Here is a 24,806-nt window from a genome sequence, read left to right on the forward strand (position 1 = left end):
GAGGCGCTGGGGGACATGCACCCCTCCTGTGAAACACCCCAGCTCCTCTTCTTCCCCCTGCCACAGCCTGAGAATTCATCTTTTTCTCCCGCTCTCCCAAGTGTTCGCTTAAGTGAGTTTAGTGATTAATACGGGCTGTTTTCTCTCTCGCCTCAAGTTTTGAATAGCAGGATTGATTTGATTTCCCCCTGAACCTCTGAAGGGCTTCTCTGCTAGCATGCATCAGAGAGATATGCATTTCATTAGCGGTCCTGGATATGGCCCGGAGGCCTTTGAGGAAGGCAGGTTGGCTTTTTTTTTTTGGATAGAATTAGTAAATGCTATGCTAGCTGGTTGTAATTGCTTTAGGGTTAAATCTTCCAAGTGCCGTGCGGTAATAAGAGACCTGTGTTGCTGCTTTTCATCTTAGTAAATGGAGAGTTGATGCTCCCCCCCACCCCCCCCACCCCGCACCTCCAAAGAGCTGTGGTGTGGCTGTGCTGAGGCAACAGGAACCCTTCCAAGGGGGAGATAGCCCCCCACGGGGGACGTCAGAGGGGACAGAGGGCACCTGGGGGCATGCAGAAGGGTGACCCTCTGCTTCTTGCTGCGCCGGCCATTCCCGGGACGTTCTGTGATGCCGATGCTCTCACCGGAGCGTCAGTCTTGCTCTGACCCCGTAGAGTTGTTTCCGGAGTCCATTATCCTTCGAGGGGAGCGAAATTGCCTTCAGGGAACTGTTGGTGGATGGAGGTTGGACAAAGACCGGTCTGTTTTGTGTGGACAGTGGGAAATCCCAGCTCCTGCTGACGCCAGAGCTTTTCCCATGGGACCCCGGGTCTTGCCAGGGTGGAGAAGGGCAGCTGGGGTCTGGGGGGGCTCTGGGATGGTGAAGCAGCCATCGGCTACTGCTGGGCAGGACGTGCCTGAGCTCACGTGGCATCATCCGGCCCATGGCAGGTCTTAGCACGCAGGTGCCAGCCTGCTGCCCAGTTCTGTGCTTGCTGGGCGCTTAGTGCTGCCCCTCTGCCCCCTGGGGCGTTACCGTCCCGAAATCCCCCCCCGCCTGCCAAAGATCTCCCTTCTCGGCGTTGATTTTGCAGCTTTTCCGGCACCCTGAGCTGTCGGCAGCCTTCTGGGCAGATGGAGGTTGTGGCTTTCCGTGGGAGCACCGCTGACAGGTAAGATGTTGAAAACGTGGCATTTGAGGACGCGTAAAGCGTTGGCTTGCGCACCCCCAAATGCAGAGCGTTTCCGTTGCTGCAGCACCCTGGTTTGTGGGGCAGCACGGGTGGGTGCACGCCTGTGACACAGCCTGGCGGGGGAACACGTGTCCCGTGAATGCCGCTGCTCCGAGCAGTGCTGTCCCTCAGGGACACGTGGAGCCGTGGCTCTCGCATGGCGGCAGCATTTCTGGGGCTGGATGCGTTCAGCATCTAGACACCTTTTGGGTTTAAAACCTGCTTTTTTCAGGAGGAGTAAACCCCAGGGGTCTTACACTTCCCGCCCCGTTTCACCTACAGCGTGTAGCCGGTGTGCTGGCGGTCCCCATCCATCCACGGCTGGGGCTGGCAGAGCCCGCATCCCCCGCAGCCGCCTTCCCAGGGAATAACCCACCGTCACGGGATGCTCCGCATCCCCAGGGAGGGATGGCAGCCCCGTGAACTTCCCCCAGCCGGGGCCATTTGCCTCGGCCATCCCTGACCATCCCTGCCCGGGCACGGCGGAGGAAGCCATCCATTCTTTTATGTGTGAAGGCACGCCGGGCGGAAACGGTTGGAAATGGCCCCAAAAGGACATTCCAAGTCTGGCAGGAAAGCGGCCCGCTCATCTGGCAGGAGATGGGCTATTGTCTATCCCGGTGGCCGGCCGGGATTCCTTGGGCCCTGCTTGTAAGAAGAAAACGTCCGTGTGTGTCTTATTTTTTCCTCTGCCCTCTCTCTCGCGGGAGCGCTGGAGGCTGCGAATGCTGCACGTGGCTGGTGCGTGCACAGCGGTGGTGTCGCGCCACCCTGGCTCTCGTCGGCGTTGCTGTGTCTGCTCGTATGCTGCTTCCCCCACGGGTTTTTGCCCTGTGTGTTTGTCTCCTGGCTGGGTTGGTTACCTGGGCCGTGGTGGCGGGATGCAAATGGTTGCGTCGTGCTCGGGATGGGTGGATTTGGTGTGGGATGACTGGGTACCACGCTGGGCTCCTGAAGGGAAGAGTCTGCCGTAACCTGTGAAGGGATAGCTTTCTGCTGTAACTGGGGAGAGGGAGGAAAAGAAAAACCCCTAGAGCCTCCCCTCCTGCCCCAGTCAACCTGATGGGCAGGTGGGGGCAAGGTCAGCCTGAAAATGTGGGCAGCCCAGCCCCCCCAGCCAGCTGCTTGCTGCTCTCCCCGCGTCCCCCTTCTGCGGGAGCCCTTTGCTGTCCCCTGGGGTGGGATCTGCTCAAGTCGAGGGGCAGGATTAGCCCCGAGGCAGGCGTATTGCGGCATGGGGCAGGGATGTGGGATCATCCCCCAACTCGCAGCCTCTCCCAGGACTGGTGAAGGCGGCTGTGCCGCTGCCCCAAGCCGAGCAGCGCCGCGGCTCTTCCTCACATCCCGGCAGTGCGGGAGAATTTGTGTGTTTGTTGCTTTCTGCACCCTCCGGTATTTTTGCAGAGAGTTTGGGTTTCATGTAACGTCTGCGCCAGCTTTGGCCCTGCCCGAGCGGCGGGCACACACCTCCCCTTCCCTCGGGAAGTCTCGCCTGCCGGCCTCCCCCTCCAGCCGCCCTGCGAGCAGGACCCCTTTCCTTACGGCCGCAGGCGGGATCTGCTGTGGGCAGAAAGCCTGGTCCAGCTGGCACCCCACCTTCGCCAGGCAGCTTTTCCATTTTTCTTCCCCTTGCTGCTTCGTGCTGGTGGGGAGATGCTGGCAGCACCCTCCCCTGCAAAGCCAAAGCCTGCACGAACAACCGGGAAGAGGGTCCGGGTGCCAAGGTGGGGGGGTCTTGGCATTTTGCTGGTGCTCCCCGAGCTGCTGCAGTGCCGGGCAGGGTGGGGGCTCACTGGCGCCTCGGGCCCCCCCCCAGCCTTTTGAGCTGTTCTGCAACACAAACGGGGCAGATAGGATCGGCTGGCGGGCAGGAAGGGTGGCACAGGCACAGGGAGAATTGCAGGACGTGCCGTTTGGGGGTACGAATGGAGAAAGAAAAGCTGTCACCATCCCGAAAATCTCAGCCCTTGGAACTGGCTGGGCTGGAATTTGGAGGCAAGGTGAGCCCGCTGATGCTGCGCCGTACGGGCACTTTAGGGCTTTGGTGCTTGTGGGATGAGCCCCACCCCCCCCGCCCCCAAATGCTGTGCCGGGAAGAAGCAGCCAAGGACTCGTTGCTCCTCGGCAGGTCCATTTTGGTCCTCCAGTCTGGTACTTTGCATCCCAATGCCGTTCTCTCCCTTCCTCTCCGCCCTTCGATAAATTGGGAACATTAAAGGCGAGGAAGATCTGTTACACTGCCCGTGCCAAGGCAATTGTTCCCATCCCTATTGTCTGCCACAGGCAGCCCCAGAGCCCAGCACCTGAGCCCACAGCACAGGGCTGCCGCAGGAACCAGCCCTGTAACAAGATAACGGCGCCGTTTTCTCCTTTTTCTTATCTCTTTTTATTTTTTTTTTTTCTGTTCGGCAGACCGTATAATAAATCCACAATGAGGCTCCTTTCAAACAGGCCCCTATTAAAGTACTGGCCCCATTTTAAGAGTAAACTTCCAGTGGCACCAGGAGGTTAAATACAATAGAAATGTGACCTGCCCGGAGGAGTGGGACGTTGCTTCTGTGCGTGTCTCAAACCGAAGGCATCGCTCCGTGCTGCAGCATTGCTGCTGCCGCCCCATTGCCTAGGCACCCAGGGAGGAAGGGCAGACCTGTGGCAGGGGTGCACTGAGCAGGGGTTTCTTTATGCCTTTAAAAACCCCAAAAGGCTGGAAGGAGGGAGCGGCTGCACCCCCACAGGTCCCCAGGTGCTGCAGCCACCGTGCGTTTGTGCCTCAGTTTCCCCACCTGTAGCACAGGGGGCTCTGGGGCAGCCTCGCCAGGCTGATCCCACCTCGGCGGGTCGCTGGAGCTGGCAGAGCCGTGGTCACGGCATCCCGCTGGCTGCCAAGCGTGTCCCCTGCCTCGCCGGCCGAGGCACGCCGGAGGCAGGCGATGGGTTTTTCGGGTGCCCGGGTTGCCCTCCCTGCCGCTGGGCTGGCCAAGGTGAGCCGGGGGCAGGAAGGGGCGACGCGGGTGGTGCTGCAGGATGCAGCAGATACCGGGCGATGCCGACGCCGGCCCGGCGAGTGTGCTGGTTTGTTCAGTGGAGGGCAAGGGAACTGAGATTAAAAAAAGCCCCGCTAAGATCAGAAAGGCTGGCGCGCACAGTGCCCTATTGTGGAGCTGTCACACTTCCCTTTACTTTATTGCTTTTGTCCAACACCCTATTGTTCCACTTCCTTTTGTCCCCTATTCACAGCCCTGGCTTTTCATTACCCAGCCGGCCTTGTTGTTTTCGTTTCTTTTGTTTGAAGTTCCTGAGAGGAAGGTTTTATTTTCAGCCGTTTGATTAATTCGCAGCTTGAACTGGGCTTTGTTTGTTATGTAATTGCTGCCCCCCCCCCCCCCCCCAGCTCACACCTCCAAACCTGATTTGGGGGGGGTCCGGATGAGCCATCGGGGTGTGGGGAGGCGAGAGGGAGCAGAGCGTGGGGGTCTTGGTTGTGCGATGCCAGAGCCTGGGCAGGATGCTCTCACCATCCCACCACGACCCCTTCCCACCTCAGCAGCCCCTGTGGTCCCACCTCCCAGCTCCTGGCAGCCACCACTGTAAATCCCTTCCTTAACGGCCTCCTTTTCCCATTATTCCTCCCTGAAAGGCGAGTTTCAGGAGGGTAATATTTGTTCCTGTTTTTGCTGTGCAGCGTGAGGCTTGGTGGCCCCGAGAAGGCTGCCAGGAGCTGGGGCTTTGCAAGGGACATGGATGTGACACGTGGGTTGGGGCAGATCCCACTGAAAATCCCAGCTCTGGCCACGCTTGGGGTGCCCTGGGGTTATACGGCTGGTCCCCCCCTAACAGCTCCGTCACTTCGGCAGCGCCTGGCCGAGCAGCTGGCAGCTCTGGGTGTTGGACCAGCACCCATGGCCAGGCTGGTGAAGCTGGGAAGAGCCATTTCCCAGGACCAGCCCCTTGCCCCGGCTGGGGCTCGACTGGTCCCAGGTCCGTGCCGTGCCCGGGACTCCCGGAGGAGCGATTCTGGTAGCTGTCCCAGCCATTGTTCAGTGGAGCCAGGATTTCCATTTCCCGTTGGAGTGGGAAACCTGCCTGCTGGCCCTGCCAGCTTTCTAGGCACGGCTCCTGGGGTGGTGCAGGGGGGGCAGCTCGTGAGCCCAGAGCCGGGGACCCCTGGGGAGCTGGCTCGGGTCTGGCACAGGGCTCTGTGGTGGTGAACTTTGGGTTGCTCCCTGCCAGGCTGCTGGATGAAGCACGAAGGCACATGCTCATGTTGCCCCTAAATCCCATGCCTCTAGGTCACTTTCTTTAGGGTTTTGCTTTGTTTCTCCATTCCCTTCACAGCCCGGCGTGTGAAGGGCTGGTTCCCCTGGAGTATTCTGCCTGTTTAGCCCCAGATCTGCAAAAACCTGAGCTCAGGAAACCAGGAACGAGAGCTCGGCTTTGCCAAGCCATGGCAAAAAGCAAGACCATTTCCCCTGAAAAAACAGCAGCACAGGACACCCTAGTGTGGGGCCAGGCTGGGAAAAGGGGTGCCCGTGGCGGGGGGGGTGCCCCATGGCTCTACTGACAGCCCTGCCGTCCCGTAGGATGTCCATGAGGAGCCCCGTTTCTCCCCACCTGGAGCTCGATGGAGCGGGCAGCATGGTGAACTGCACCATCAAGACGGAGGAGAAGAAGGAGGGTGGCTACGAGTCCTTGCCGGGGGCTGCCCCCAGCACCGAGCCCCGTCCCAACGACCCACCGGGGCCACCGCCGAGGGAGGGCAGTGACCCCCAGGCCCTGCCGCAGGTGGGTCCCGTGGCTGTGACCAGCACTGCTCCTGGCTGGGGTCCTGCTGGGCTGGCAGACCATTGCGGCCATCCCCACTCTGGACGTGGGCTCCATCCCTTGGCAGAGCGGGTGGTTGTTTTCCCGGGTGGCTATTCCTCATTCCGAGGAAACAAAGTTGAAACTTGAGGCTCCCCCAAGGCTTTCTGGCTGTCGGTGATGCTCTCGGGTCAGCCCTGGGATTTGAGTGCTTCGCCTCCGGCGTGGAGCTCCCTGCGGCCACCTCCAGACGTGCTCCATCCCTTCAGCCTCCCTTTTTAATTGCTCTTGGGTTTTCTTTCCCCCAGACCAGCAGCCTTAGCCCTCCTGCTCCCTGTGCTACCTCCCAGGAGGGACGGGGCTCAGGGAAGCTGGGCAGTCTAAATAAACAGTAGAAACTTCCAGCAAATGAGTGTTTGTGGCACAAAGAGCAGAGATGCTCTCCAGCTGGGCTGGGTGGGGTGTGCCTGCCAGAGTGTGGTCCAGCAGGCAGCTGGGCAGGGCTGCTCTGAGCATCCCACCGGCCCAGCATCTCCTACCTGGAGACGTGGGGGTGTCCCCATCCATGGGAGAAAGTACCAAGTAATGCTGTGTCTGTCGCAGGAGTCCCGCTTGCCCACCAACGATGTGCTGGAGCCCAGGCGCTCTGCCTTCGAGCCGGCTGTCAGTGGCCAGGAGAAGCTGGACTTCAACAGGAACTTGAAGGAGGGTAAGAAATGTTTCCAAGTGGCCTCTTGGGACTGCCCCCCCCCGCTCATTTTGAGCCCCTCAGTAATTTTGCAAAGCTGCGGGATGGGACGAGCCACCCCGTGCCATGGTGCAGAGCCTTGGGCTGTGCTCACCTGGCTCTCCTCTCTCTGCCGACCCTGGATCCTGCCGTTGCGGACAGTGATGCCGACCATCGAGAAGTTACTGTCCAGCGACTGGAAGGAGCGGCTGCTGGGCCAAAATGCTGCTGAGACCAAGGAAGTGAAGGGTGAGGTCTCCCACCACCACCTCCCTCCACCGTCCTCCTTCCCACACCCTGTGCCTGGGCAGCCTGGGCTGGGAACACGGCGTTGCCCACCTTCGCAGGAGGGAGATGTGCCTGCGAGTGCATGCAGTTAATAGGGATTTGTACCTTTTTCAACCAAAATATTAATTTGCTTTTTTTTTTGGGGGGGTGGGGGGTGAAGATCCCTGATGAAAGCTTGCCTCTGACCGCAGTTTGGTAATTTTTAAGAGGAAAGTCAAGGAAAAAGAAGTTTGGTTTTATCTAAAGCAAAGGAATGAATTGCAAGTATTTTTTTAGATGGTTCAGGTCTCTTCTCAGTCTTGAACATGGACATGATGCTTGGCAATAAGGGGAAGAGCTTCACTTGGCACATGCCTTTTCCTCTTTATATGAAAACATGTAACCAATTCTAAGTAGGTTAAGTCCTTTGCATGACTCAGTTTTTGCACACTGCGTGATTAACATGAGGGTGTCTGCCTGCACAGTCCATCCCCTTGCACCTCTTCCGTGTCAGCTAACTACCGTATGAACCTCTTGAAGCACCTGAGCGTGTTCCATTACAGGTGCTGGTTCAGGGAATGGTTCAGCACACGAGGGTCTTTATGCCCCCCGCACATCAGCCATCCCTGGCCACACATTGCCCACCGGCACCCAACAGTGGTGGTGGTGCTGTTCACCCTGCCCAAGCCCCTGACCCACAGCCACTTGGCTTCTTCCAGGAACCCAGGAGAGCCTGGCAGAGAAGGAGCTCCAGTTACTTGTCATGATCAACCAGCTGTCCACGCTGCGGGACCAGCTCCTGACGGCCCACTCGGAGCAGAAGAACATGGCCACGATGCTCTTTGAGAAGCAGCAGCAGCAGATGGAGCTGGCGCGGCAGCAGCAAGAGCAGGTGGGCTCGGGTCCCGTTGGGCTGCCTGCTTGGGGGAAACATTTGCCAGGGACCACCCATCCCTTCAGGGCTCCCTTTGGCATCTGCTGACCACGATAGGGTTCCCCTGGGAGTGGTGGTGGGGTGGCTTTGGTGTTGGGGGCAGTAGGACTTCTCTGCCCAGAAACCCTCCCGTTTTCTGTGCCCATCCCAAAGACCCCCCACCTTGCTCCTTGGTGCTGGGAGGACAAGGGCCAAAGGAGGTCGGAACTGCACTCAGAGTAATTAAATCACACTGGGTCTTTCCTGACTGTGCTCTCTTTGCTCTTTAAACACCTATTTTTCCTCTCGGGTGGCCCATGCGGTGCTAAGGGCAGGGGTGACCCCCCCTGGCATACCCTGGGGTGGGAGTGACGCCATCCCTCCCAGCCCATTTCTCTCCCTGTGCCCCTCGAGATGGCTCAGGGGTACCTCAGCCCCCCCCCCCTCCGCCCCAGCCCTCGGGACCCTCTGCAGACCCCTTGCCTCCCTTTTGCTGATGTTGGGCAACTCGTGCTGGGCTGTAGCCCCACCGGGGCCAGCTCGGCGCTGCTGTGGATGCCGCTGAGCCCCGCTGCCTCCCCTCTGCCAGATCGCCAAGCAGCAGCAGCAGCTCATCCAGCAGCAGCACAAAATCAACCTGCTGCAGCAACAGATCCAGGTAAAGGCAGGGGACACCTCCTCATGTCCCCCTTCCCGTGCTGGATAATTGCAGCCTCGCCACGTACCGGGCTTGTGTCCCCTCCCCGGGCCAGGCGAGGGGATGGCAGCTGCCTGCAGTGTCCCGCAGCGGTTATCTGCTCTCTCTGCTTCTTTCCCCATCTTCCCTCCAGCAGGTCAACATGCCCTACGTCATGATTCCTGCCTTCACCCCCAGCCACCAGCCTCTCCCTGTCACTCCCGACTCCCAGTTAGCTCTGCCTATCCAGCCCATCCCCTGCAAGCCAGGTGAGCGGGGTCCCCCGGGACTGCTCCAGCCCTGTGGGGTGGCCTCGTCCCCCAACCCCTCTCCCTCTGCTCCCCGCAGTGGATTACCCGGTGCAGCTGCTGCACAGCCCCCCTCCTCCCACGCTGAAGAGACCCGCCGGCTCAGGCCACCTCCAGATGCAGGTACAGCCCCAAAGCACCTCCATCCCCCCAGGCTGGGGTGCTGTGGGGGCTGCGCTTCATCCCCCGCTCCTCTCCACCACAGGAGACCTCGCAGCCGCTGAACCTGACGGCCAAACCCAAAGGTTCCGACCTCCCCAGTGCCTCCAGCTCACCCAGTTTGAAGATGAGCAGCTGCCAGTCCCTCACGCCGAGTCACGGAGCTACCAGGGACCTGCAGACCAGCCCATCCAACCTGCCTCTGGGTGAGTTTCCAAGTGCCTTCACTGATGGATGGCCCCGTGCCCTCCCCTGGCCACCTCCCAGAGACAGGGGACATCCCTGCTCCCTGGGGTCCCTCCTCCCAGGAGTGGCCTGAGTGGGCACTTGCCACTCTGTGCCACCCCCTTGGGGCATGCGGTTGTGATTGCTAGGGTGGGATGGGGGTGCTGCAGGGTGCTGGAGATGGTGCTGATGGGGGTTTGTGCCACTGTCCTGCCAGGGTTCCTGGGTGAAGGCGATGCCATCACCAAAGCCATCCAGGACGCGCGGCAGCTGCTGCACGGCCACAGCGGAGCCATGGAAGGATCGCTGAGCAACCCCTACCGCAAGGTGAGGGATACCCCCCGGGTGGTCACCGTCCCCCTGGCTGACCCCACTGTAGGCAGCCAGAGCTGGTGTCCGTCTGCAAGCAGGCTCCATGGCTTGGAGCTGGGTCCTGACTCTCCGCTCTTCCACAGGACCATGCCGGGATTGATTCTTCCCCAGTGAAGGAGAGGATGGAGGAGACTCCTGCCCACCGGCTGGATGAGGCTCTGTTGACCTGTGAGATGGACGGTAAGGATGTGCCGAGAGCATCGCGGTGTAACACACACACACCCCCCCACACACACCCATTTGCTCCTTCCTCTGGCTCCTGGCCTCACTGGGGTTCCCCTCACAGGCTCACGGCACTTCCCCGAGTCCAGGAACAACAACCACATCAAGCGGCCCATGAACGCCTTCATGGTGTGGGCGAAGGACGAGAGGAGGAAGATTTTGCAGGCTTTCCCAGACATGCACAACTCCAGCATCAGCAAGATCCTGGGTGAGTGATGGGGATGGTGGCGGGGGGCTGGGGCAGGACCACCCCCCCCTGCATCCTTGGTGTGGGGACACAAACTCCGTCCAGCTGCTTGCTCCGCTTGCCCTCAGCCACCCACATACGGGTGATGCCTGCCAGGATGATGCTACCCCTGCTGCAGCATCACTCCCGGAGGTCCCCGTAGCAGTGTGGGCTGCGTCCAGCCAACATCCCATACCCCCCTGATGGCAGCAGCCCTGGTGCAGCTCTCGGTCACGCCAGCCCTACCCCATGGCCACGTGGCTATTAAAAGTGAGCGGTGCAGTCACCAGCGAGCCCTGTGCAGCCACACCGTGGGTTACCTCTGCCACCTGCACCTCGCTTTGCCGCGGGCTTGTTTTAGCAGCTCTGCTCACTAAAGAAAAAACCCAAAACAACTGCCAAGCTTTTCCCTTTGAAGGAGCACGTGGGCATGTTCTGCTTGCCTCTCGTGACCGGGGGGCTGGGAGCGGGTGCTCTGCAGTGAGCTGCATGTGGTCACGGTAGATGTCCATGGCTTTAAATAGCAGACGTGGTTCTGACCAGGGAGCCGCTCGCTGCTTGAGGGGGGTGCAAATTTAGCAGGTGGATACCTGCAGATGGATGAGTCCAGAGCTGGTACGCACCCAGGCAGGGGGGTTTGTTCCTCTGTGCCCTCCTGCTCCTGGAAATGAGGGTCTCAGCTGGTGCAAGGGGTTGAGCATGTGGGGAAGGAGCCGGTGGAGGACATCTGGCACCATGGGCACGCTTCTGTGCCTCAGTTTACCTGGGCCACCTGGCTCGTGATGCAGGTGTGGGAGACGGAGCTTTCTGGGGGAGCTAGGCCATGCTGGCTGGTGAAGGACACCCAGGAAAGGGGCACTCAGGGACTTAGAGGAGGATTTAGGTGCTGGGGGGGTGTCTCTGGATGTCCCCAGCCCAAAGCCCTGCTCAAAGCCCAGCTAACTCCATAGTCCCATCAGGATGCTCAGGGCTGTATCCTGTTGGCTGTTGAGCATCTCCAAGGATGCTGAGGATCTCCAAGCATCTCCAGCTTGTCCTTCTCTCTCCCAAACTGGACACTGGTTCAGCTGTAGCCCTGCCAGGTGCTGAGCTGACCCTGGTCGTGAGCCCCTCTCTGAGCCCAGCAGCCTTTGTGCTGTGCCCTGCTTTGCCCTCCTGCCCAGGGTGCTGGCAGCGGTGACAATAAAGGTCAGCCGGTGGGGGAATATGAGTCACATGCCAGCACAGCCTGTTTTAGCTGCAGCACCTGCTCACCATACCTTGGAGAGGATCAAAAACCATGACCTGAGAGGTGGCTGGGGGAGGTCAGGGTTGGGGACCTGTTCCTGTTGTGCCGGGAGGGCTGGCTGCCCTCTGCGGCACGGGGCTCCCACCGGTGCAGCCGCTCTCACCAGCTGCGTGCCAGTTTAGGTGCTGTTTGCACAGGGGGTGGCATGAGCGTTCATCAGCTCTTGCACTGGCTATCGCAGATGGCAGCCGGTGTGGGTTTCGTCCCAGCGAGCAGGGTGTAAGTGTGCCCCGTGGCTCTTCTCTGCGCAGGCTCCCGGTGGAAGTCCATGACGAACCAGGAGAAGCAGCCCTACTACGAGGAGCAAGCCCGGCTGAGCAGGCAGCACCTGGAGAAATACCCCGACTATAAGTACAAGCCCCGACCCAAACGCACCTGCATCGTGGAGGGGAAGCGGCTGCGCGTGGGCGAGTACAAGGCACTGATGAGGAACCGGCGGCAGGACGCCAGGCAGGGCTACTTGATAGGGTAACGCGCCCCTTCCTCCCATCCGGGGGGGCTTGACACCCCAAGGTGCACCCGAGGGGCACCTTGACACCCCAACAATTGCATCCCCTGTCCCACAGGCCCCAGGGCAGCCAGATGCCCCCCGCCTCCTCCGATGTGCTGTACCAGCGGCCGGTGGGCATGCAGCTGACGTCCCCCCTGATGGAGCACTACCTGCCCCGCAGCATGGACCCCAGCATGCCCGTCATCGTCAACACGCGCAGCCTCAAGGAGGGTGATGGCGGCGATGATGGGCACTCGGTGGCCAACGGTGAGATGTACCGCTACAGCGAGGAGGAGGACTCGGAGGGTGAGGACAAGAGTGATGGCGAGCTGGTGGTGCTGACGGACTGAGGGCGGCTGGGGGCATGTGGGTGGGGGCAGCAGGGCTGGCTGCCACCGAAAAGGAGGTCACAGCATCCCCTGATGGGATGGGACTTGGCCAAAGGGCTGCGCTGGGAGTGAAGGAGAGCTGCTACCCTGGCAGGCAGGACTCGCTGCCTGCCTGCCAACGGGTCCCATGAAGCACGGGTCCCACCCAGCATTTCGGTGGGGTGCTCCCCAGCGAGGGTGACAAGTGGCCACGGGTGCTGCATGGGGCCATGGCCGGGACGTGCCAACCCCGCTGGGCAAGCTGCGGAGGGCTGGCTTGGTCTTGCTCCGGCAGCAGAGCTGTGGGGAGCTGAGGCCACCCGGTCTGGGGGTGCGGGTGCCACGGCTGCTGAGCTGTCACCCACTCGTGGCCCCCTGGGAGGGACCTGAGGAGATCAGGGTGTGGGGAAACCTCCAGAGCATCTCCCAGCCCTCCAGCACTGGTGGGGCTCTTGCAGAGAGCCTCACCTGCAGCAGCTGCCATCCCCCCACTGCTGGCGACAGGGGATGGGGACATGCTTGTCCCTCGCTCCGGCCAGTCTGACCTCCTTGCCGTGTTTCCCACTTGGTCTTTAGACCCTGCCAGCAAATTCCCATGGAGCCATTTCTAGCTCTCGCCTGACCCGAGTACCAGCCAAGGGCTCCGTGGAGCTCTTGACGCTCCTGACAGCTCTGGCCCACTTTGTAAATAAAGCGGGTGGCTGCTCCCCAGCTGCACCGTTACCCTGGCCCCTGCCAGGATGTGCCCCATCCATCCCTGGGCACCTCTCCCTCCTGCACCCCGGCTCTGCAAGCCGCAGGCTCCACCTGTGATCTGCTTCGTGAAAAACACAGAGGGAGAGAAAAACAGCAGCCATTAAAAAAAAAAAAAATTAAAAAAAAAAAAAATAATACTTTGCTCCGGTCAGAGCCCAGCCTGGGGGTGTTTGGGGTACAGCGTGGCTTGGCATGCGCGGTGTCCAGCGGTGCATGGTGTCCAGCTGTGCATGGTGTCCAGTTGTGCATGTGCAGTGTCCGGCTGTGCACGGTGTCTGGCTGTGTGTGCACAGTGTCCGACTGTGCGTGCACGGTGTCCGGCTGTGCTGCACGGTGTCCGGCTGTGCATGCACGGTGTCCGTGCACCGCCCTGTGGCTGTAGCCAGAAACGGGCACGACAGCTCTGGCTACAGCCACCCCTGGCCTCCAGCCTGGCACCCCGGGGACCTTGCTGGGGGTGCAGGAGGAGCCGCAGCTGCCCAGGCTCCCGGCTGCAGCGAGGGGACGAGCCCTGCAGTGGGGGCTTTGCAGTGGACCCATGGCCCCAGCCCCAGGGTGGGGGGCTGGAGCGGTGGCTCTGCAGCATCGGGGCCCCGGTGCTGCTCCCCTGCACCCTGCGGGGCTGCCGGCAGGACCTTGTTTATCCAAGGGAGCATCCTGCCTCCTCGCCCGCCCAGCAAACACCTCTCTCCTCTCTTGCCCTTTGTCAGTGCTTTATTTATTCCCCCTCCCTGTGCTGCTGGGGCTGGGGTCTCTGGGGAAGGGGTCCGGCTCCTAGGGTGGGACGAGCTGTGCTGCAGAGGGGGCTGGAAGCAGATGTGCCCGACAAAGATGCAGCTCTTCCTCTCTTTTTTTTTTTTTTTTTAAGACTGTAAATATAGATAGAGCTTTATTTTGTTAATAAGACGATGAGTAACTTAACCTGTATATTTCACATACTTGTTTACAATTGCCCCCCCACCCCTTGGCACAATAAAGATGACTTTTTGGAGCAGAGATCTGGGTCTGGACTTTACCCACCTGGAGTCAGGGAGAGCCGAGGGCTGGATGGGGAGCTCTCGCCCCAGGCAGTCAGAGCACAGATGGGGGGGTGCTTGTTTCCCCCCCTTCCCTGCCCCTCTTCCAGCACAGCCCCCTCCTCAGGCTCTTGCTACCTGCAGTATTGTCTCTTGTTCTCTTTCTCCTGCCCTGTCTGTCCGTGGTGGGTCCCAGGCTGCTCCCCCCTCTTTCCCACCACTCACCTATGGTTTCTCAGGGTCTTGCCCCATGTGGCAGCAGGTTGGGGGTTCAGCCTCCACCCAATGCCCTGCTGCAGCCAAGTGGTCCAGCTTGCTCTTGCCAGAGCCCGCCAGGGCACCCGCGATGAAGATGCAGGAGCAGTTCTGCAGAAGGCTATTTTAAACCCCAGGGCATCGCTCCAGGACAAGAAGCCCCAGCAGCTGCTGCGCGTGGGGAAGAGGCAGCGAGCGCTGCATGCAAACACCCTCCCATGCTGCATGGCTGTTGGTCCCCTGCAGCACCTGAAAGGAGCTCAGAAGCATGAGGGGACATCATCAGCCCACCCCACCCGCAGCAGAAGGGCTGGGTGCACTCCCAGGGATGTCACCCCACTCTGGCACAGGTCCTGCACCCATCCCCACAGATCTACCACCCCCCACTTCCAGCTAGCAGCAGCTTTTATTTTGCACCAAAAGAAACACCAGATGCAACAACAGTTCCAGTTCTTGCTGGGGGAAGGTTCCTGTGCCCATATGGAGGGGACGGCCACCTTGTCCCCGCACCACTCACCCAGCAGCCCAGGCAGTGGCAGAGAGGTCTGATCCCACCCCTCGACTGATGCACAACTGTCACGAGCTGGGCAGTGCTCAGCAGGCCAGGATTGCCCTCACGGACCTGTGATGGGGGAGCAGCTGAGCGCTGACAGGGGATGACACTGCTCATGGAGCAGGTCAGCTCAGTTCAACCTCCGTCTGGGGGGTCCCACAGAGGGACACCGCAAAGAGAGGAGCACAGGGATGGTGTCCATCTGAGGGGCAGGACCGACCCCCCCTGGCCCCGGCGGAGGTGGGGAAGGCAGAGCAGCACAGGATGCTGTGAGGTTTGGGAGACCATGGTCAGGGGGTAAAAGCGGAGCCAGCTGTGGGCTGAACCCATCGCAGGGGGTGCAGGCACCCAGCGCCTGCTGGTCACAAGCCCACGTGGCTCATGGCTGTTGCTGCCCCGTGCTGCTTTGCACCATCCGAGCCGGAGTGCCGCAACACCCACTGCTCATGGAAGAGGGCCCCAAGCTCAGAGACAGCCCCAAGCCCAGGATCAATACTGACCCAAGGAAGGTGCTGGGTTGGGGGTGGCAGCCCAAGTGGGATGGAGCAGGCAGGGCAAGAGGGGACAGCAGGAGCAGCAATGGGCACAGCGTGTGCGTTGGGGCAGCAAAAACAACTGGGCAGCTCTGGGGGCTCCTGAGCAGATTGGGGGGGGGAACCCATTTCCACCCCTGGGGACAGCACAGAGGGAGCAAACTGGGTGCCGAGCCAAGCAGCAGCAGTGCCAGCAAAGCACGGACCCGCCGGGCACTGGGGCCAAGCCGGGGCTCGGCGTTAAGGCGATGGTAAGGCTTCCTTGCGTAGGTAGGGGCCTCTCCGAGGCCGTGGTCCTCTCTAGCATCTCATGGTCCAGTCTCAGGTATGTCCAGGGTCTCCTTTAATCGGTGGCTGGGTCAGAGCTCCTCTCCTTCCCCTTCCCACCATCAGGACCTGCCCTCGCCCCCGGCTGGGGTGGGGAAGGGGCAAGGGGGATGCGAGGGCTGTGGACGCAGCAAGGACAAAATAGCTCAGGGTCTCACAGGCTGGAGATGCTATTTAGAGATCTGCAGGGCTGTGACCACCGGCTTCATCTTGAAGTACTCTTTAAACCTTAGCTTTGCATATCTGCCAAGAGAGGAGAGGGGGGCAGATTAAGATGCTCGTCCCCCCAGTCCTGTGTCCCCTGGCTGCAGAGGATCCTTTCAGCATGGAGGGACCACTGGGATCCTCTTGCTCCAGCCATTTCACACTGAACTGCTACGGGAGCAAATGTCCCCAGCCCCGGCAGACTCACCTTAAGAAGTTAAAGTCTATGGTAGAGTATTTATCCTGGATCAGGCCCCAGCATCCCCAGAGGAAATGGGATGCCTGCAACAGACAAAACAAGGATCAGAAACAGCACGGAGCATCCCTGCCTGCAGGACGAGTCACTTGTGCCTCTCCTGGCCGGGTCCCAGGAGTCCCGCGGCTGTGACGACAGGACATGGAGTGGCAGCCAGCTGGGGCTGGCCCACATGTGTATTTTTATACCCTCTGGAGTCTGATCCCAGCCCGGGTGAGGGATGCCAGCAGGAAGGATACTGAACAGCCACACAGCATGCTGAGGGTACCAGCCTCTGCATTCGCAGCCGAGATGTCCCTCCTGGCAGCTCCAGCCAGGAAACCAGCTGATATTTTGCCCTTAAGTTTCCAGAAAATTGGCTCCACCTGCCCATGGCATTTACCAAAGAGGATTTCCTCATGCTCAGCTGTGCCCGGCCTCTCTGAAGGGAAGCCCAAGGCCACAGCAATCAGAGACACGCTGTCCCTTGGCATGTGTCGGTGGGATGGCAGGCAGCCAGCGCAATCTTTGACTGTGCCTAGGGGCTCAGTGCCTCTGCAACTGAGCTCTTTGGGGTGGCCTCCTGCCCCAGGTGCCCCCAGGCTGGCACCTGCACCCCCATCCTCACCAGCTGAGCTGCAGCATGAAACCCCAGCTCACCCAAGAGCAAAGAAAACCCCCATCCCACAGGCAGCCCTCGAGAGGGGCTGGCTCCTGCCCACCTCCACCACTCACCAAAGAAAACTTGTTCACTTGCACGTAGAGAGCCTCCAGCTCTTCCTCAGACACCCCCGTGCCTCCTCGGTCCCCCTGGGTGAGCTGCTTGTAGGCCTGCAGGTAGGAGCGCAGCCACTGCAGCTGGGTCTCCTTGCTGGGGTAGAGGCGGTAATCCACCTCCTTCACGCCTGCGAGGGGAGCCGGGGTCAGCCATGCCCAGGGGGCCAGAGGGTTTCTCCAGGGCAAAGCAATGTGACTGGGGGGGCTCTCATGCACGACCAGGTGAGCAAAAACCCCTGCAGCTCCAGGGTTGCACAAGTTGGGGATCAACCCGCTGGTCTGAGGCACCCATCCAGTCCTTGCATGCTTAAGAGCAGGGCTCATGCAGGCATTGCATCCCAGCAGCATCCCAGCAGCATCCCAGCAGCATCCCAGCAGCATCCCAGCAGCATCCCAGCAGCATCCCAGCAGCAGCAGAGACCCTCCCTTGCACATCACTCTAACCCCGGGCAGCCCAAGGAGAAGCTGCCCAATTTCTCACTATAGGACTGGGGTTGCAACCGCCTCCTTCATCCCCAGGGATGGGGAGACCCTGGGGCAACTGCTGCAGCTGTGGGGGGCCACCTTCAGTGCCACGGAGAGGAGCCCGACTCACCTGCAAACTCATTAAAGTGGTTTCCAATGTCGAAAGCCTGGTAGTTGTAGCCAGTGTACTCGTAGTCTATGAAGCGAACGTGCTCTGTGGAGGCAAAGGCAGGGGCTGGAGATGGAGCTGCCTGCCCCCGGGGAGGTGGGCGAGGGACAGACCCCTCCACTGGGTGTGCAAAGCTGCTGCCACACACCTTGTGTCCCGTCGTAGATGATGTTCTTGCAGAGCAGGTCGTTGTGGCAAAGCACGACGGGGGACCCCAGCTGGGAGAGAGTTTCCTTCATCCAGGCCAGCTCATGTTCAAGCATCTCCAGGCTGGGCACGTCCTGCTGGAGGCTGGGGAAGGGGATGGGGTGGAATCACTTCTGCTCATGGGGAACCTCCCTCGGGGGCAGAGGGGTGGCATTGCCCCCTGCTTCCCTCCGTGCATTTTATAAATGAACTCATCAGTGATGCAAAGCGGGGCTAATGGGGCCGTTTTTGGTGGGGAGGCCAGGTTTGGCTCAGACATCCTCTGACATGCTGCGTGGTACCCAGGGAGCCTGGACGATGCCATGGTGCAGCCTCAGCCCTTCCCTTCTCCCCACTAACACCCGCATCCATCCCTTAAAATCACCCAACCAGCCACCGAGCCCCCAGTGCTCACTCCCAAAGCGCCCAGCTAAACCCCAGGCAACGGGAATTTTTTTGGACTCTGCCAGGGCATGCACCCTTCTCAGTAACCTCAGAAGTTTCAGTTCCAAGAAGAGAGCCAGTTAATCATTACCTACTGGGCTGCACCAAAGGTGCAGGCTTGGGTAAAGTCTGAGAAAAGCCCTGCGTCCCGCCACTGCTGCTCAGGGAACAGGTTAATTATTTGCTTGCCTTCAGGTTCTTTCACCTCCACCACCTCTTGGGGCTGCCCGCATCCTTCCCAGACACCCTGGCACAAACCTCAGGCTCCCAGAGGTGGGATGAACTGGTTTGAAGTGGGAACTGGCTGTTTCAATCTATACTGGGTTTCTAGCATCCCCTCCAATGTCAGCTCAACCTTGCTGCTCAGATCCCCTCCGTATGAAGGTCTTGAGCTTCAGCTTCTTCTAGGAAGGGTTTAAAATGCAGGCTAGGTTTGCAGAGAGGAGGAGGCAAATTATTACAGCAGGTGGGAGTCTCTGGCTCGGGCCGGATCCTGCCTGGGTGCTGTACAGACACAAGCCAGAGCTGTCTCTGCTCTAGCACAGCAAAAGTCACCCCCACACTGGCAGGGGGAAGGGGACCGGGAGGTGCACGGAGATGCCTCCATCCCACCTGCTCTTGATGGCTTGGCCACGAGTTTGCTCACAGAGGGATCGTGATCCAGAAGCAGCTACGTGGCCAGATCCAGCCCCAACAGCATCCCCAGCCCTGCTCACCGATCCCAGAGTCCCACAGAGGCTTTACCTGGGAACCGGGGCTCTTCCCCCGGTCCTGTATGGGGAAGACTTAGAGATGGGTGGGCAGCGGATGCCCATGCCAGAGCCTGGCTCTTTGGGATCCCTCTGCCTTTACCTGGGGTTGGATACCTTTGGGCTGAGATCCGTCTTCACGAGGGTGAGGTATTTGTGCAGCTTCTGCCAGAGGATGGGCTTGGGGAGGCTCCCGTTGGCGTGGATGGCATGTACCCGGGCCATCTCCTGGGCCACCAGCCTGGAAGGGAACACAGATATGGGGGTGAGAGGTGGCCGTGTAGCAGAGCTCCCGAGAGGAGCGCTCCTCAAAGCCAGCCTTGAGACGTCTTGACTGGGGGGACCCCAAAAGTCATGTTTAAAAAACGCAGGGTCAGCACAGCTGAACCCCCCTCCACCTCAGCTGCAAGCCTCTGAAGCGCTTCAAGACCCTGTCTGCGTCAAAAGCAGCATTCGCCTTTCCAGGCAAGTTCAGATAAAAGCCGTGGATCCCGTGAAATCTCTCTCCACCAAAAAGGGATGCTTTAAAAAACCCCACGGTGATAAACCCAGCTGCAGTTTGGCCCACGTATCACCCAGCACCACCCAGATTTGTGCACATCAGTGATGCTCGAGCACCCATCTGGGGCACAGGCATTGAGGGGGACAGCCAGGAACATGGGGCAACCCCCTTGTGCCTGGAGAAGCACCGTGGGCCCCCCCCATGACCCACACCCCCGAGGATGTGGGAGTCCTGCCCACCTGAAGATGTGGGGGTCCCGCACGTGGTCGGGTCCCAGCGCGATGCCCGGCAGGAACTGGTAGCAGAGCCCATTCTGGAAGGCGCAGTAGAGGTCGGGGGCGCAGCCATGGGCACGCAGCACCTGGAAGTTCCTCAGCTCTGTCTCCCGGTCCACGAACAGCTCCGTCTTCCTGCCGTAGACACGGACCAGCACCGCGTCTGCCATGCCCTCGTCTGTGTAGCAGGCCACCAGCTTGTTGGTGATGCCATCGGTGAAGAGCTGGAGGGGGAGAAGGGCAGCAGAGCCGATGCCTGTACATCCCTGCCATGCCAGCCGGGAGTGGGGGAAAACCCCCTTCCCAACAGCAGACCCCCGGGACACAGCAAGGTGGCAAAGGCGACAATGGGCAAAAGGAAGCACAAAGCAGCAGTGCCCACAGCAGCCAGAAAAGCTCCCCTGGCAGGTGACATGAGTTTGCAAGGCCTTGAGGCTCAGGTGCAAACTGGGGCTCTGCATGGGGCCACAGGCATGAGGCTTCAGCTGCACCAGGTTGGTGGTTTGGGTGGAAATCCTGCCATTTCCCACTTGGGACTTCAGGAATAGCTCAGGCCAGATGTGCTGCCAGCACGTTTGGCACCTGAGCAGCCCCGGGAATCACTCCCAAGTAATCAGCATAAATCTTTTGGCACAAAATGAAAAAAAAAAAAAAACCCAAACCAAAACACCAAACCCACCAGCAAACAACGTGGAGCAAACACCACCACCCCATCTCCTCCTCCTGACCCTCCCCACAGGGCTGGGTCGCTGATAGGCAGGGATGTCTCTGCTGGGGACGTCTCATGTCATTGCTCTGACGGCTCCTCACAGATGGAAAGAGAGTTTTGTTCTCCCGTCACCCCGGCTTGGCCGCCTGCCCACGCACATGCAGGGGCTGCTGCCACCGCTGCCGCCTGCGTCAGGCTCCTCTTCCCATCCCAGGCTCCTCTTCCCATCCCGCAGCAATTTCAGTTGCCTCCAGCCATTGCCCCAGCGAAAACCACTGCCCCATCGCCCCCCCTGCACCGGCAGGATGCTCAGCCCCATGTGGTACCTGCCTGGCGCAGAGGCTGAGCATGCCGGGGTGCCGCTGCTCCCCCAAAAGTGTTTTCTTCATCCCCTTTGGGTTCAGGGAGCTGGCGCAAGTGTGATGCTGGTGGAGCAGGAGGAAGGCGAGGGCACGTGCTATGGCAGCAGCGGTGCTTGGGGGTGGGACAGATAATTTTAGACATCCCACTCAGCAACTCACACTCCTATATAGGGTGCCTATATATAGGGCTCCCCATGCAGCCTCCTGAGGGAAACTCAAAGCACTGGAATGAGACGCCCAAAGTTAGACGGTGCTAACAGCCCTCGTTACACAGCTGGCTGGTGTTGGATTCGGGGTGAGCACGGCAAGCAGCGAGCCAGCCATCACGTCGCTGGTGGGCTGCTGCCCCTCAGCTGCAGCTGGGGCGGACTGAACCTTCTCAAGGAGCTGAGCTGCTTTTCCCAGGGCAGATAATCTGTGTTTCCACCACTGTGCCACGCTTGGCTCTCTCCTCTCCTTGTCCTGCCAGGCCCCAGAGGCCAGAAATTCAGCAAGCCGAAGGTGACGTGGCCCATCCATGTAGAAGACAGTGCACCCTGGGGCCAGTGCGCTCCATCAGCCATGCACACATCAGCCGCAGGTGACCAGCTCCACATCGAGATGCTCAGCACTGCCTCACCTGCGAAGTCCTTGCGCTGCTTTGTTTTCCTGCTCAACAAGCCCGATCAGCCCTTTTCAGTGGGTTTAACGGGATTACTGAGCCTTATCCCCCCTGAATTCCAGGCTGCTAACTTTGGAGGCTCACACGTGGTTCGTCAGCAACCTGCAGACACGCACACTGGTTTGGAGGCGGCAGCAGCTCCTCCAGCTCCCGAGGAGCGAGCATGGCTGCTTGGGAGATGCCCGGTGCTATTCCTTGTGGCTCTAAAGCACAGCCAGCTATCAGCAGGGCTGCAGCGCTGCTACCAGCCTAGATCCTTCCCTACTGCAGCTGTATGACAGCAGGGAGTGGGGAAAAGCGAGCGTTGACTCCACACCAGGAGCCCTGCATCAATGAAATGTGAGACCCAAGCCCTGTGCAAAGGTGCCGAAGCAAAGCAGCTCCATCGGACACCCTGGAAGACCCCTCGGCATTCCCAAAGCATTGCACATTGGCCACCTCCGCGTGCAGGCACCCCCAGCACTGCTCCCCATCCCGAGAGGTGGCCAACAGCCCCGGGGGGCCAGATTGCAGCAGGGCACCTTGTTGCCAAAGTGGAGCTAAAAAAAAATCCAGCCCCACCGGGGTCCTAGCAGGGGTTTGGCTCCATATTGCTGCTGCTCTTCTTATCGCCAGATGAGGGATGGAGGAGTGAGTGCTTCCCTGACAGCGTGGCTGGCTGACTCACCGATACCGCCCGTGCCTTCTCCGTACGGAGATGCTTCTACCCAGGGACAGAGCTTAAAGGATGAGGAGTGGGAGCCCTGTGAAAGCTAGCACAACCCGGAGCTCAGGGGCTTGAAGACCCCCGTAAGAAGAGGGCAGGCAGGGGAGGCCGAGCACCCAGAGCCTTCTTCCCATCTTCCACACCCTGCCCCAAACACCAGGAGATTTTCCTGTGTCACCAGCGCAGCCTGGTACAGCCCCTGCAAGCAGCTGTGCACTGACACCGTGCAACGAGGTGGTGTGAGCTGGGCACCGCTCCAGTGCGTGGAGGAAAGTGAACAGGAACGCTAATAGGAACCAGCTGAGCACCAGTGCACCGCTCCAATCTCCTCCCGAACAGCTCTTGCCACAGCAGTGAAGGGAAACACAACTGGAGATTCCAATCCCCCCCCCCCTAACTGCTGAAGGGGTTTTTTTCGCCTTTTTTTTTTTTTTTTTTTTTTTTTTTTTTTTTAAAATTAAAACCACACGCACGCACACACAAGCTGCTGTTGAACACTGACCCCCTCCGATGTGCCTGGAGAAAGCCTGGATACCAAAGAGCTGGGGTCATTCTCAAACAACCATTGCCACTGAGTCTGTGCTCGGTGCTGCTCGGAGCCCGGGAGATTTCCTGCCCCTGAACTATGTGCTCTGAGGAACTCCAGCTCCCAGCTTCCTGCCCATTGCCGTCTGCCCTTTCATATGTATTTTCCTGCAGCTTCTTGTATTTAATTACACTTGGCTATTAATACATTTTTAATGACACTCCAGGCACACTGGAAGCGTGTGCCTTCGGAGGACATGCATACACACGTGTACATGTTTAAGCGCATCCAGCTCCGCTACTTTCCCGTGCCCGGAGCCCGGTGAGGGCACAGGTACCACCAGCCTTGTGTTTCCACCGCAGACCTGACACCCCTGGGTGGAGGTGAGGAGGGGAAAGGGGACCCCCACGTCAGGCAGCTGCCAGCCCCGCTCTTCCAGCCGCTGCAGCAAAGCCCTGCCAAGCTCCGGACGGCAAAGCCCTGTCCCGTGCAAGGAGCCCAGCGCTGAATCCCCGCTCCCGGCTGAACCTGCACGCAGCCCATGCGACCTGGCAAAGGTGCAAACCAACAAGTAACCCAAGCGAGACCTGCTCCCAGGAGCAGCTACTCCTGCAAGCAGGGGCCCGACAGCACCGGGTGCAGGCAGGGGTGCAGCACCTGCAGGAGGGGCTCGGGGTGGGGGGCCCAGCAGCGCAGGCTGCCACCTCAGCAGCCCCCCAGCCTGCACCCACCTCGGCAGCCTCGAGGGACCCTGGGGACACCCTTGCATTCGCAGTCACCGCTCAGTGGCTGCCCGAGGGGTCCCCAAAGCCTGCGGGGGGGTGGTGAGGGGTGGTGTCTGTGTCACACCTTTGCACATCGGTGATGGTTACGCTCCGAGAGTGGAGGGGAGAACTGGGGGGACACACACGCAGGACGTTGCACCCTCCTTGGCAGGTCCTATAGCCCCCATGGTGGGTCGTACAACCACCCCCACGTGGACCTTACACCCCCCCCAGAGCGAGCGCTATAGGTGCCCCAGGGCGCGCCCTATAGCACCCCGGGGGGAGCCCCACAGCCCCGCGCGGGCGGACCCTAGACCCCCCAACGGGCTCTGCAGCTCCCTCGGACCATCCCTGCGGGGGATGCGCGGGGCTGCGGCGGGGGGAGGGGGGGTCCCCGCAGGCTCCCCCCCATCCCGGCAGGGCGTACCTTGGTCTTCACCCTGGCCGGCTCCCAGCCGGGTCTCAGCTCCCGCATGAGCCGCAGCGCCCCGGGCAGCACGTCGCCCTCGTCCACCGCAATGCCGAGGTGGGGCACGGCGGGGGCCCCCCCGCCGCCCCGCTCCGGCCCCGGGCAGTCGGGGCAGCGGCCGGGCGGCGCGGCCATGCCCAGCTCCGCGCTGCCGGAGCCGCGGCCCATGTGCCGGGGGCTGCCGCGGGGCCGGCGGCCGCGGGGAGGAGCCGCCCGCCGCTGGGAAGCCATGAGTCACCGGCCCGCCCCCCGCCGCCCGCCTCCCCGGCAGCCCGCCCGCATTGTGAGGTCAGCGGGACCCGCACCCGCACCCGCACCGGCACCGGGATCCGCACCCGGACCCGCACCGGCACCGGGACCCGCACCCTCACCAGGATTCGCACCCGCACCGGGATCGGCATCCGCACCGGGATCCGCACCTGCACCGGCACCGGGATCCGCATCCGCACCGGGACACGCACTCTCACCGGGATCCACACCCGGATCCGCATCCGTACCGGGACCCGCACCAGCACCAGCACCGGGATCCGCATCCACACCCGGATCCGCATCCATACCGGGACCCGCACCAGCACCAGAATCTGCATCCACACCCGGATCCGCATCCATACCGGGACCCGCATCCGCACTCGGACCCGCATCCGCACCGGGACCCGCATCCGTACCCGAGATCCGCACCCGCACCGGGATCCACACTCGCACTGGGACCACATCCACACCGGGATCCGCCTCAGCACCAGGACCCATACTGGGACCAGGACCCACACCTGCACTGGGACCCACACCAGGACCGAAACCAGCCCCACACTGGGACCTGCACCAGCACCCACACTGGCTCCACACCGGGACCCATAACAGCATCCACACCCACACCAACCCTGCACTGGGACCTGCACCAGCCC

At 60.7% G+C, this 24,806-nt stretch overlaps 2 protein-coding genes across 8 annotated transcripts in view; one reads left to right on the forward strand and one right to left on the reverse strand.

The window, feature by feature from the left end:
* SOX13 (SRY-box transcription factor 13) overlaps positions 1-14,013 on the forward strand; it is a 45,675-nt gene extending 31,662 nt beyond the window's left edge. For 3 of the 6 annotated variants that reach the window (XM_080367205.1, XM_080367204.1, XM_080367203.1), the window contains 13 exons: positions 5,801-6,002; positions 6,624-6,729; positions 6,910-6,996; positions 7,734-7,906; positions 8,517-8,585; positions 8,758-8,872; positions 8,952-9,034; positions 9,117-9,276; positions 9,513-9,622; positions 9,751-9,847; positions 9,954-10,097; positions 11,655-11,871; positions 11,970-14,013. In XM_080367205.1, the coding sequence (XP_080223331.1) occupies positions 5,802-6,002; positions 6,624-6,729; positions 6,910-6,996; positions 7,734-7,906; positions 8,517-8,585; positions 8,758-8,872; positions 8,952-9,034; positions 9,117-9,276; positions 9,513-9,622; positions 9,751-9,847; positions 9,954-10,097; positions 11,655-11,871; positions 11,970-12,243 (1,836 nt within the window). In that variant the 5' untranslated portion in view covers position 5,801 and the 3' untranslated portion in view covers positions 12,244-14,013. Of the gene's footprint in view, positions 1-1,082; positions 1,161-5,800; positions 6,003-6,623; positions 6,730-6,909; positions 6,997-7,733; positions 7,907-8,516; positions 8,586-8,757; positions 8,873-8,951; positions 9,035-9,116; positions 9,277-9,512; positions 9,623-9,750; positions 9,848-9,953; positions 10,098-11,654; positions 11,872-11,969 lie in introns of all 6 variants that reach the window. The other 3 variants (XM_080367201.1, XM_080367200.1, XM_080367202.1) reach the window with 2 other exon arrangements.
* Positions 13,027-24,579, reverse strand: ETNK2 (ethanolamine kinase 2). 2 transcript variants are annotated; one of them, XM_080367215.1, is made up of 8 exons: positions 23,863-24,579; positions 19,672-19,931; positions 19,034-19,171; positions 17,700-17,842; positions 17,513-17,596; positions 16,876-17,045; positions 16,114-16,187; positions 13,027-15,944 (listed from the first exon to the last, which is right to left on the reverse strand). In XM_080367215.1, exons 1-8 carry the CDS (start codon positions 24,133-24,135, stop codon positions 15,872-15,874), a joined length of 1,215 nt encoding a protein of 404 aa, XP_080223341.1. In that variant the 5' UTR covers positions 24,136-24,579; the 3' UTR covers positions 13,027-15,871. The 2 variants fall into 2 exon arrangements, with proteins under 2 accessions (XP_080223341.1, XP_080223342.1); XM_080367216.1 differs by having other exon boundaries at positions 19,672-23,219; positions 23,863-23,991.
* Positions 24,580-24,806: the final 227 nt, after the last annotated feature.

The sequence above is a fragment of the Falco punctatus genome, assembly GCF_963210335.1.
Source record: "Falco punctatus genome assembly, chromosome: 17".
Taxonomy (NCBI): domain Eukaryota; kingdom Metazoa; phylum Chordata; class Aves; order Falconiformes; family Falconidae; genus Falco; species Falco punctatus.

Excerpts from the sequence above, each read along its gene's own strand:
- ETNK2 (XM_080367215.1), bottom strand. The coding sequence starts at position 24,135 with ATGGCTTCCCAGCGGCGGGCGGCTCCTCCCCGCGGCCGCCGGCCCCGC. Across the intron at positions 17,597-17,699 it reads CATCTACGACGGGACACAAG|AGCACGTTCGCTTCATAGAC; the intron begins GTGTGTGGCAGC and ends TTGCCTCCACAG. Across the intron at positions 16,188-16,875 it reads AAGTGAACAAGTTTTCTTTG|GCATCCCATTTCCTCTGGGG; the intron begins GTGAGTGGTGGA and ends TGTCTGTTGCAG.